Source organism: Gopherus flavomarginatus, chromosome 11 (assembly GCF_025201925.1).
Source record: "Gopherus flavomarginatus isolate rGopFla2 chromosome 11, rGopFla2.mat.asm, whole genome shotgun sequence".
In the NCBI taxonomy this organism is placed as follows: domain Eukaryota; kingdom Metazoa; phylum Chordata; order Testudines; family Testudinidae; genus Gopherus; species Gopherus flavomarginatus.
Window position 1 is genome coordinate 20,074,763 of NC_066627.1, and position 12,548 is coordinate 20,087,310.

General features: G+C 50.6%; 1 protein-coding gene across 4 annotated transcripts; it reads right to left on the minus strand.

Annotated features, from left to right (window-relative positions):
• Positions 1–2,359: 2,359 nt before the first annotated feature.
• Positions 2,360–10,991, minus strand: SNAPC2 (small nuclear RNA activating complex polypeptide 2). Of its 4 annotated transcripts, none has more exons than XM_050918638.1 (6): positions 10,794–10,991; positions 9,650–9,857; positions 8,179–8,298; positions 7,820–7,888; positions 6,539–6,794; positions 2,360–3,515 (listed from the first exon to the last, which is right to left on the minus strand). In XM_050918638.1, the coding sequence occupies exons 2-6, from the start codon at positions 9,845–9,847 to the stop codon at positions 3,007–3,009; spliced, it is 1,152 nt and encodes a 383-aa protein (XP_050774595.1). In that variant the 5' UTR covers positions 9,848–9,857; positions 10,794–10,991; the 3' UTR covers positions 2,360–3,006. The 4 variants fall into 4 exon arrangements, with proteins under 4 accessions (XP_050774595.1, XP_050774592.1, XP_050774593.1 ...); XM_050918635.1 differs by having other exon boundaries at positions 6,539–6,848; positions 10,794–10,990; XM_050918636.1 differs by having other exon boundaries at positions 6,539–6,848; positions 10,767–10,990.
• Between the last annotated feature and the right edge of the window lie 1,557 nt (positions 10,992–12,548).

Genomic DNA, 12,548 nt, shown 5'->3' on the forward strand with positions numbered 1-12,548 from the left:
TATATCTTTTTTGAGATGTGACAACCACATCTACACACAGTATTCAAGGTGTGGGCGTACCATGGATTTATATAGAGGCGATATGATATTTTCTGTCTTACCATCTATCCCTTTCTTGATGATTCCCAACATTGTTTGCTTTTTTTGACTGCCACTGCACATTGAGTGGATGGTTTCAGAGAACTATCCACAATGACTCCAAGATCTTTCTTGAGTGATAACAGCTAATTTAGACCCCATCTTTGTATATGTATAGTTAGGATTATGTTTTCTAATGTACATTACATTGCATTTATCAACATTAAATTTCATCTGCCATTTTGTTGCCCAGTCACTCAGTTTTGTGAAATTCTTTTGTAGCTCTTCATAGTGTGCCTGGGACTTAACTATCTTGAATAGTTTTGTATCATCTGCAAATTTTACCACCTCACAGTTTACTCCTTTTTCCAGATCATTTATGAATATGTTGAATAGGACTGGGCCCAGTACAGACCCCCGGGGGACACCACTATTTACCTCTCTCCATTCTGAAAACTGACCATTTATTCCTGTCCTTGGTTTCCTACCTTTTAACTAGTTACCAATCCATGAGAGAACCTTCCCTCTTATCCCATGTATCCTTATTTTGCATAAGAGCCTTTGATGAAGGACCTTCTCAAAGGCTTTCTGAAAAATCTAAATACGCTATATCCACTGAATCTCCTTTGTTCGCATGCTTGTTGACCCCCTCAGAGAATTCTGGTAGATTAGTGAGGTATGACTTCCCTTTACAAAAATCATGTTGACTATTTCCCAACAAATTACTTTCTTTACGACAGTTTCAACCAATTTGCCCGGTACTGAAGTGAGGCTTACCAGCCTGTAACTGCCGGGCTCACCTCAAGAGCCCTTTTTAAAAATTTGCATCACATTAGCTCTCCTCTAGTCATTTGGTACAGAAGCTGATTTAAATGATAGGTTACAGATGACAGTTAGTAGTCCTGTAATTTCACATTTGAGTTCCTTCAAAACTCTTGGGTGAATACCAGTAGGTCCTGGAGACTTATTACTGTTTAGTTTATCAATCTGTTCCAAAATCGGCTCTAAGGACACCTCAATTTGGGACAGTTCCTCAGACCTGTCACCCAAAAGAATGGCTTAGGTGTGGGAATCTCCCTCACATCCTCAACAGTAACAGTGAAGACCAATTACTTAGCATAAAAAATGTTAGTAGACTGAATTAGTCTAAACAAAAAGGTCTATCGATTGCACACGAGGACTGTGTGGCAGTCATGTGAGGAAAACGGAACTGAAAATTAACAGACCAAAATTGTAGTGTTGGAAATTAGGCCAAATTGGATTTGAGGGGGGCACAGTAGGCAGGACCCATGGCAGTGAGGTAGCAAGCAGCCAGGGTTTAATTTCCACTCCCCTTTATATGCATCAAGCAGCCACGGGTGAGGAAATCAGGGACGCACTCCCTGATCCCCACCATGGACTCATGGTATTTCATGCTCTGGCACTGGGAGGCACGTGAGGGGAAATTTAGTCTTCCCAATCTCTACCTCCCACCATCCTACCGCAATGCATCATGGGAAACAGTGTCCCTCACATCCATCTCAGGTGCTGGTGGAACCACTCCCTTGAAGCCTAAGTGCTTATGCATCATGAGAATTGTAGTCTCCCTACCACAGCCCCAGTGCCTTATAAGAGTTTTAATCCCTCCCTTCCCCTACCCAAGCCTGAGACGCTGTTGCTGTTACTAAGATACATATCTGTTTGGTAAGGGCGATGGTCATAGCCCTGATGAGTATGGACAGTGCTGCGCTTGAGCTGGGGCTTGGTTTCTATTAAAAGGCTCCTGACTCGTTCTGTATTTGGGAAAAATGATATGGTTTAATTATATGGTGATACCAGTGAAATGGGAAGCAGGTTATCACTGGAGGATATTAGACAGAAGCTACTAAAGAGACAAGGTGGAAGAGGTAATAATAGCAGGGGGAGGGATAGCTCAGTGGTTTGAGCATTGGCCTGCTAAACCCAGGGTTGCGAGTTCAATCTTGAGGGGGCCATTTGGGGATTGGTCCTGCTTTGAGCAGGGGGGTGGACTAGATAATCTCTTGAGGTCCCTTCCAACCCTAATGATCTTTGATTGGACCAACTTCTGGTGGTGAGAATTTGTCTATGTAGCACTTCGCTGTACACACCATCTATGCTGACAAGAAGGGTTCTTTTCCTAGAAAGGGGCACCCTATGCACAGTGCTGGCCTGCTCACGTTGTGCCTGTTAAAGAAATAGGGCTTTGCCAGAAGAAGGTCACAGCCAGTTCCTTCCCTCCAGCTCCAGAAGGGAGGATTAGGGAGACTTACCTCAAGAAGGATGTTTTTAAGCTTTTTATTTCACACTTTAAATACATTTATACTTCAGGAAGAGACCAGAACAGGCTCCTCAGGCAGAGCCCAGAGAACTGAAAACAACAGTATTTACAGCCCATGCACCAAGAGAGAATACACTGTTTTATTCCACAAAGCCATAGGGCTGTGGATAGGAACCCAAAATAGTCTGTTTCAGTCCCCGGTGAGGTGCACAGCTCAGCCTTTGCACCTTTTGGAGAAAGACTAAACTTCATTTTCACATCAGTAGCAAACTAGGACTTTAGTCAACATGATCTGAAGGTTGTGAACCCAGCTCTGTCATGTTTTTCTTAGAAACAGGCATCAATCACCCACTCCACAGCTAAGCCCCTGCCAGCAACCAGAGCTGGGAAATGGTACTCTGGGCACAGGGCCAAGCAAATCCAGGTTGTTTCCTGCTAATGAAACTTCACTTCTTACCTTCAATAAAACTCCATTGTTCAGGAGAAAGACACTCCTGAGATTGTATCCCTGCCAGGGACTGCAGTCCAGGGCCAGGAGAGCCCTTAAAGGGTCCCCACAGCAGCACAAGAGCAGGACTGGTGTAGAGAACTAGCATGAAACAGCTGCCTACATCGCCGGTCTGAGAAACCAAGACTCACCACCAGCATTTTCACTCCAAACTGTCTCCCTTTCGAGCCAGAAGCTCCAAGGGAACAAGGAACAAGTTCAAAGGGCAAATTCCCAGATCCTTCCAAACTGACTTTTGAGCATCTGCAGCGGGACTGTGGAGGGGTGGAGGCAACTGGCCATGGGAAGCTGAATGCTGGGCTGAGGATGGGCTCACACTGGGCTGGGGAGTTTCCTGTGTTCCCTGTTCACATTCCCCTGACCTGCTGGGCCTTTCCTGGTTGTCACTTGGCTGTGCCGGTTCTGCTGGGGCTGTGCAGCTCACAGACAGGTTAGCAGTGGGAGGCGCCTCACAGGCGACACTGGCAGAAGGTGTATTAGCAGCCAGCTCTCCTGCACGGGAGCTGGGATCTGACCCTTTCCTGCTCCCATCTGGCTGCCGAGCAGTCAGTGCCCTGTAGGATCTGTGCATGTGGCTCTTCAATCCATCATAATCCAGGTTGCTCAGCTCTTCAGGGAGGGACATCAGCAGGTCTAGGACGACGGCAGACTCTGGAAGGAAGACCGGACCATGTCAGGCTGGTCTAATACTTGATCACAAGCCAGTTTGTTTATAATCCACCCTCCGTCCACCAAGATGGATAAGTAAAAATGGAAAATGTGAATGACCTGTTCATAAGATGACCCTATAATTCAGGGGTCAGCAAATTCTGGCTCCCGGGCCACCAGGATAAGCTGCTGGTGGGCCGAGATGGCTTGTTTACCTTGAACATCCACAGGCATGGAGGTAAACCTAAGTAAACAGTGTCCTGGCGCGCCAGCTGCTTACCCTGATGGGCCAGGACAGCAACTAGTGGGGAAATGGGGGGGGGGGGGAAAGGGGGGAGAAGCTGGGAATTGGGGAGTAACCCCTGTGACCATCCCCCTGATGATCCCACTGCTAGCCCAGGACCCCCACACTCTCCCCATTCCATCCTTTCCCACCTTATCTGGGGAGAGCCAGGGGAGGTTGTCTCTGGCCTGGCTGGAGCTGCTCTGGCAGGCTGGGCAGCATGGCCGCAGCCTGCTCCAGCGGGACAGACCGGGCGGCACGGCCGCAGCACGTTCCAGCGAGTTGGGTGGGGTGGCATGGCCACATTGTGCTCTGGGGGGCAGGGCTGAGCGTCATGGCTGCAGCCTGCCAGCCACGGAGCTGCAGCTGCTTCGGAGGCTGCAGGGAGAGCAGCGTGGCCAGAAGCGGAGACACTCTGGCCCTGGCTCTTCTCTTCTGGCTCTGCTGCTTCTCCTTGCTCCCTCTGTTGGGGGGAGGGGCTGTGTCCCACCTCGCCCTCTCTATACCCATTCATAAGCCGCCCCCATCCTCTGGAGCTTCTCTTTTTACTAAAAAAAATTTGGTTTATGAACGAGTATATTCGGTAATCTGTTTTTAATCTTGGTTTGCATTGTACTTTTCAGTTATTTTCCTAAAGAGAGGTTGATTCTCATTGATTGGAAACCATTAAAACATGCAGCTTTGCAACTAAATATACCCTTTTCACTCAACCTGGTGCTTCTTTTTGCTAACCAGAAAATTATGTTAGGAAATGGTGAATGATGCATTTGCTATTTACTAGACAATTTTTTACACATGATTTCTGATAAACTCCATTTCGATGGAAACTGGAATTCAGCTAAATGCATAGAAATAGCATGTTGCAATTGTTTTTTAAAAAACCTCCTTAAATGTGCTGGATATACAAGAAAAAAGAAAGTTTTAAATACAAAATGTTGTGATAAACTGTGGTCTTAGAACTAACACATCTCACTCTTATTTTCATTCATAGATTGCAAGAGGAAAACAAGCTTTCCAACTATCAGTGTCTCAGTTTTGAATGGGCTAGTCATTGAACTGAACTAGCTGAATTAACTCAAAAGAAAATATTCTCTTTGCACCTGCAGGAGAGAGTACTGCTTTCAAAAGCTTGTTTAAGAACATAAGAATGGCCATACTGGGTGAAACCAATGGTTCATCTAGCCCAGTATCCTGTCTTGACAGTGGCCGGTGCCAGATGCTTCAGAGGGAATGAACAGAACAGGGCAGTTGTTGAGTTTTTTTAAGAACTATAATTTTGGCCTTTACAACATCCCTAGCAACAAATTCCACAGGTTAACTGTGCGTTGTGTGACAAAATACTTTCTTATGTTTCCTTTACTCCTGCTGCCTATTAATTTCATTAGGTGACCCTGGGTTCTTGTCTTATGTGAAGATGTCAGTAACGCTTATCCATTTGCTTTCTCCACATGGTTCATAATTTTATAGACCTCTATCATAAACCCCCTTCGTCTTCTCTTTTCTAGACTGAACACTCCCAGTGTTATTAATCTCTCCTCATACAGAAGAGGAGAGATTAAATTTCAGCAAACTCTAGTTCCAGGTGCTTGGTCAGTGACTTTTACCAAATCAGTGGTTTGACTTTATTGAAATTTGGCAGCAAACATGCACTGTTTGAATATTTTTTGTTATTTAAATTATTGAAATAGATTATAGTAAGGTTTGATCTCAGCATAGGTTGTCAATTTTAAAGAGGTTTATTTTAAAAAAGGAAAAGTGTGCTGAACTTAAATATAAAAAAACCCCTATTTTAAAATTGATTAAAAAAAATTGTTAGTTATTAGCCATCCTGAACCTTGTCACTCATGCCTGCGGAACAGAGGCTACATTCTGGCCCTGGATCCATGAGCATGAACAGATGCATGCCCCAGGCTCCACACTTACTCACGCACTCTGCACTAATTCCCCATCCCAATCACACTCAGGTCCCTCAGTCCCCGTGTCGAGTCAGTAGAGGATGTGGCAGTAAATGGCTGACAACCGTCCCTTGGCCCATTAAAATCCCCCCACGGCCAGGATCATGGGACATCTTGATTAAGCAGCACATGGCTACAATGCTCCAATCAATCTCGCCACAGAAATGCTCACTAAGAAAAGGAATGTGTTTTCAGCTGGCGGATCTGAAGGAGCCAATGCTTTGCGCATGGGAGGCCAGGAATCATGTACCGCTGCCTTGCTCACCTCAGTCTGAGGACAAGGTCTCTGTTTATAAGGTGACTAGCGCTCATCAAGCAATATACAAGTATGAGAATGGAGAAGACGGAGGTGGGCCAGGACTCCCCCATCCACCATCACAGCACAAGAGGGACCCCTAAGCACGTGCACCCACTCAGCCCTCCAGCACTGTCTGCAGAAGGATGGCCAGGAACGCCACGAAGAGGAAAGTGGAGGCAGGTACTAGGACAAAGCAAACGCTCCCCTTCCCCTGAAACAGGCAAGGGAGCAGATCAATTTCCAGACTCTGGAGGAAGCTACTGACTAGCAATGGGCTAGTGGTGGTTACAAGATCCCAGGGAACACATACGGTGCCAGTGAGCCTCTAGGTGGCCTTGGATTAATTTCCACAGTTCGAGTAACAGTACACGTCACCAAGGTTTGCTGGTGTCACACACTGAGCTACGCTATGGGTGAGTGACAGCTATCACAGCCAGCTGGTTCCCTCCCTGAAGATCACAAACATGTAGCTTTTTGGACCCCAACTCACCACATGGCGAGAGCTCAGGCACTTTGATGTCCCTGGAGAGCATCGATAAATATTTGTAGATCTTCTCAAAGTCCACACTGAATTTCTCTAGTTCCCCATGAACACCTGGGTCTGTGCTAGTGCTGGAGGACTGAGCTGCTGCGGGGGGGTCTGGGGCAGCATCTCCATTCCTTGCTGCATCATCATGGGCTGGCGATGCATCACGCTGGCTCGAGGAGTCTGGAAGGACCTTCTTCTCTGCAGCTCTGGTCAGCTTCTGGGGAATTGAGTGGAGCAAACCAAGCGGCTCGGTGACTGCGATGGTCAGAACCTGAAATTCAGAGATTCTAAGGGACAGAATCATCTAGTCTGACCTCCGACATGACACAGGCCACAGAACTCACCTGAATTAATTAGTGTTTGAACTAGAGCTGATCTTTTCAATAAACTTCCACTCTTGATTTTAAAATTAGCTGTTCCAACGGTTCATTCTCATCACTGTCACAATGTTGTGCCTTATTTCTACTCTGAATTTGTCTAGCTACAAGTAGGAGCTCAGGAAGGAAGAGGAATGGGGACCCCCTTTCCAGAAATGCCACACACTCTCAGGGCAGCCTCCCGCTACGTCAGGCACTCCCTGATCCCACAGCAGACCTTCCTCAGGGTGAGACTGGGCCAGGAGAGCCAGCCACCATGCAGCCAAGTGAAGCAGAACGAAATGCAATGCAATAAGCTACAGGGGCTTTGTACAGCCTGATGCTCTCTGGGGGAAATCTCTGATATCCAGGAGTGAGAGGAGATGTGGTTATTTATGAGGTGCATGGCAAGGGAACGGATTTGCTCACTGCTGGGACAGGTGGCAGAGCTACCATTGCCCATGCCCCACTTCAATCTCTTCATCGTTACGTAGCTAAGCTGCACAAAAAGCAGCAATTGGGAGAGCAACACTCAATGTCAGAACAGCTGGGTTCTACTCTGAGCTCTGCCACAGACCTGCTGCATGATATCAGGCAAGTGGTTTCACAGTATGTACCTCAGTTTCCCCCACACCAACAGAAAGGGTGAACTGCTGATTGGCCACTGCAGCAATGAGGCCATGTGAGCACAGAGGAATGTGGTAGAATTCCTGATGGAATAGCCTGCCTGTAGCAGGGATGTTTCCTACTAGTGACCAGAAGGGACTGGCAGGCTTGAGCCCTGTCACTGGCTAGATTTTCCATTCTCTGTAGAAGTCTCTAACCCTGCTGTGTTCTTGGCCCCAGTGGGATCTTGCGGCTGTCACTAAGTGCTGACGCCTGTTACCTGAGAGAAAGCTGCTGTCACGGTTTCTTCCAGCTTATCCGTCAGCTTCTCAGCAAGATCTGTCCAGACCTGAGAGGCAGATTTCAGTTAGTGCACTGGAATCAGGCACCCATCCACTTCCACACAGCCACAGTGCGAGAAGCATGAGCCCAGCCAGGAGAGGGCAAGGAGAGCACAGAGTGAGACAGGGACAGCTCCAGAAAGGCTGACTCACGGCAAAAGCCATGTGCCTCAAGCCCATCTTGGTACAGCACAATCAAACTCACCCTTGCCCTGGTGCAGTACAGACAAACCAGCCCTGTCCACCCCCACACAACACCAACCCTGATTCCCAGGTTCGCTCTCTCTCTAAGCCGTACCTCGATAGGAGCTAGGATCTCAGCTTCCTTCCGTGTCTGCTCCTCCCGGCAGCGGCGATACTCCATCTGTATGGCCTCCCTTGCTACACGGCCCTTCAGCTGGTGGATGAAGGCCAGAATCTGCAAAACGGGGAAATTCAGGAATAGCAGCATACAGAGATGCCCCTCCCCCAATAAACAGCTCATGGGTGGGCTGGGAAGGGTGTGGCTGAATGCCTTCTATCCCAACTGGACTACATAGCTGCAGCTGAACTGAGTGTCCATTCCACCTCCCCCAAAACCCTCTCTGGTTCCAGACAGCAATGAGTTAGTGGGATAAACTTGCAAAAGGACTGTACAACTAATAAGAAGGACCAAAAAAGTTTTAGGCCTGAAAAGCCACGGGAGGAGATGTCTGCACCTAGATCAGGGGTAGGCAAACTATGGCCAGCAAGTTCCGGCCGGGAAGCAGGTCAGGTGCTGCACTACGCAGGTCCCGGAAGCTGTGGCATGGCCCCACTCAGCTCTAACGCGCTCCAATGGCCCCCTTCAGCACTCCAATGGGAGCTCCAGGGACAGTGCCTGCAGACGGGGCAGCATGCAGAGCTGTCTGACCATGCCTCTGCATAGGAGCCGGAAAAGGGACACGCCACTGCTTTCAGGAACCGCTTGAGGTAAGCGCTGCTCAGAGCCTGCACCCCGAGCCTCTCCCCATGCCCCAACTCCCTGCCCCAGCCCTGATCCCCCTCGCGCTCTCCAAACCCCTTGATCCCAACCCAGAACACCTTCCTGCACCCCCAAACTTCTCATCCTCAGCCCCACTCCATCATTCGCATCTCCTGTCAGAACCTGCACCCTTTCCTGCACCAGCCCTGATCCCCCTCCCACACTCCAAACCCCTTGGTCCCAGCCCAGCGCACCCTCCTACATGCCAAACTTCTCATCCCCAGCCCCACACCAAAGCTCGCACCCCAATTTTCTGAGCATTCATGGCCCACCATACAATTTCTATTCCCCAATGAGGCCCTCGGGCCAAAATGTTTGCTCACCCCTGGCTTAGGTACTACAGTGATGGGAACCGATAAGATATCTGGATAGAAAATGCTGTGGAGAAAGCTGGCAGGGAGCAGCTGTGACTGCCAGTGGTAGATAAGGGGCAAGACATCACCCACAGCAGCCCACAGCCTGCAAAACCCCTGAGCTACAGAAGATGCATAAGCCAAAACCACCTCTAGTGCTGCCAAAATCAGGGGCCAACATAAACAGAAATAAAAGGAGCCGCCGCCAGGCAGCACTAGGTTTCGTCACCCCAACCTGAATAGTGGAGAGGAACCTGCAGGGTAGTACGATGATGGCCCTTCCTTCCCAAGCCAACCAGGAGATTGGGCACCCTTTCTCTTTTGTTAGCAGAGAGACTGCTGTTCCTTAATTACCCTTATTCTGAACCTGACCTGGTCAGTTACCAGCTTGACTAGGACCAGACCCCGCTCACCTCAGCCTCACTCTTACGGGGCAAATGCTCCCGCAACAGCGCTGCCTGTAACTCCCCTTGAGGGGCCTGGAACTTCAGGGCCTTGATCAGTTGCCGCTTCTCCCGCAACGTCCAGGAGGCCCGAGTGGGTGCATGGCATGCAGGGAGACCCGTTTCGTAACGTGTAGGGGCTGAGCGGGTCCGAACTGGTGGCTTCATGCCTCAGGCTCTGCAGGGGGAGAAAAGGAGGAGTCAGAGAGCAAAGCTTCTGGGTCCTCCCATCTACCTATGGCCACCATCCACTCTCTGGGCATCTCGCCCCCTAGCCTTCCCCTCTACCTACAGCCCCCCCTCACACACTCACTCTCCAGGGCACCTGCTCCTCATCTACCCACAGCCCCCTCCCACACACTGTCTCCAGGGCACCTGCCCCCCATCTACCCACAGCCCCCTCCCACACACACCCACTGTCCAGGGCCCCTGCCCCCCATCTACCCACAGTCCCCCCCACACACACACGCACTGTCCAGGGCACCTGCCCCCCATCTACCCACAGCCCCCCCCACACACTCACTGTCCAGGGCACCTGCCCCCCATCTACCCACAGCCCCCCCACACACACACTCACTCTCCAGGGCACCTGCCCCCCATCTACCCACAGCCCCCCCCACCCACTGTCCAGGGCACCTGCTCCTCATCTGCCCACAGCCTCCCCACACACACACTCACTGTCCACGGCACCTGCCCCCCATCTATCCACAGCCCCCCCCCACTCACTGTCCACGGCACCTGCCCCTCATCTACCCACAGCCCCCCCCCACACTCACTGTCCAGGGCACCTGCCCCTCATCTACCCACAGCCCCCCCCCACACTCACTGTCCACGGCACCTGCCCCTCATCTACCCACAGCCCCCCCCACACTCACTGTCCACGGTACCTGCCCCCCATCTACCCACAGCCCCCCCCCACACTCACTGTTCACGGCACCTGCCCCTCATCTACCCACAGCCCCCCCCATTCACTGTCCACGGCACCTGCCCCTCATCTACCCACAGCCCCCCCCCACACTCACTGTCCACGGCACCTGCCCCTCATCTACACACAGCCCCCCCCCCCACACTCTACGTGGCACCTCACTCTCATCCCCCCCCCCGCGCCACGGACCCTGCGGGGGAATCCAGGCTGTGACCGGCGTAGGGGAAAGAGCTAGGACTCCCTTCTGTCGCTGTCGCACAGATATGACGTCAGCTGCGCGGCAGAGAACATGGACGGGCAGGGGAGAAGTGAAGTGATGCATTGTGGGAAGCGTGGTGTTCCCCCGGCCTCCTGGCCATTGCGGGCCCCGCGGCGCTATGGGAAATCTAGTGTCACCAAGACTCCATCTCCCATCGGCCATTGCGGGGCTCGGGACTTTCCGTTTCCAGGACTAGGGCCCTGTAAGGCCGGAAGCGGAAGTTGCCATAGGAGGCGCTGCCCTGAGAGGTGTGAGCGCAAGCGCAACAGACTAACGCGCGGCCCCATGCTGGGCCCGATGCATCCCGGGAGTCGCAGGCCAAGCTCCTCCCCACCCCAGGGCACTACGGGAGTTGCAGTCCCTGCTCGCCCGCCCTCCCTCGCCCCGGTGCATCACGGGTGTCGCAGTCCCCGCCCTGCCGCTGATGTCAGGGGGCGGTTCTGGTTGTTGGGATGTTTAGCAAACAGCAGCTGGAGCCAGCAGGCTTCTCCCTGGGGTATCCCCCCTAGCGGCCCCCCAGGGACCGGACCCTTGGGCTAGGTGGGCCGGGCTTGCTGCAGGAGCAGGGCTAGGCTGACCAGTCAGCAAATCTGAAAAATTGGGATGGGGTGGGGGGTAATAGGAGCCTATATAAGAAAAAGACCCCGAAGTTGGGACTGTCCTTATGAAATTGGGACATCTGGTCACCGTAAGCAAGGCCAGTCCCTGCCTGGGGTCAGTTGAGCAAAGGGCCAGAGCCGTGTGGCATCTCCCAAGCAGGTGGTCTGCAGCACATGCAGGTTTTCCTGGGCAGGTTAATTAGGATTTGATGATTCAACCTGCATCCAGACAAATAGCCCAGGAACGGATATCTGAATATCGGGGTCATGTGTTAACACAATCAGAACACTATTCATTCACACATTTGAGCACGGGAGCCTGGCCTCATAGATTCATAGACGCTAGAACTGGAAGGGACCTCGATAGGTCATTGAGTCCAGTCCCCTGCCCTCATGGCAGGACCAAATGCTATCTAGACCATCCCTGATAGACATTTATCTAACCTACTCTTAAATATCTCCAGAGATGGCGATTCCACAACTTCCCTAGGCAGTTTATTCCAATGTTTAACCACTCTGACAGGAACTTTTTCCTAATGTCCAAGCTAAACCTCCCTTGCTGCAGTTTAAGCCCATTGCTTCTTGTTCTATCCTTAGAGGCTATGATGAACAAGTTTTCTCTCATCTCCTTATGACACCCTTTTAGATCCCTGAAAACTGCTATCATGTCCCCTCTCAGTCTTCTCTTTTCCAAACTAAACAAACTCAGTTGTTTCAGCCTTCCTTCATAGGTCATGTTCTCTAGACCTTTAATCATTCTTGTTGCTCTTCTCTGGACCCTTTCCAATTTCTCCACATCTTTCTTGAACTGGACGCAATACTCCAGCTGGGGCCTGACTAGCGCAGAGAAGAGTGAAAGAATTACCTATTGTGTCATGCTCACAACACACCTGTTAATGCATCCCAGAATCACGTTTGCTTTTTTTGCAACAGCATCATACTGTTGACCCATATTTAGCTTGTGGTCCATTATAACCCCTGGATCCCTTTCCACCGTACTCCTTCCTAGACAGTCTCTTCCCATTCTGTATGTATGAAACTGATTGTTCCTTCCTAAGTGGAGAACTTTGAATTTGTCTTTGTTAA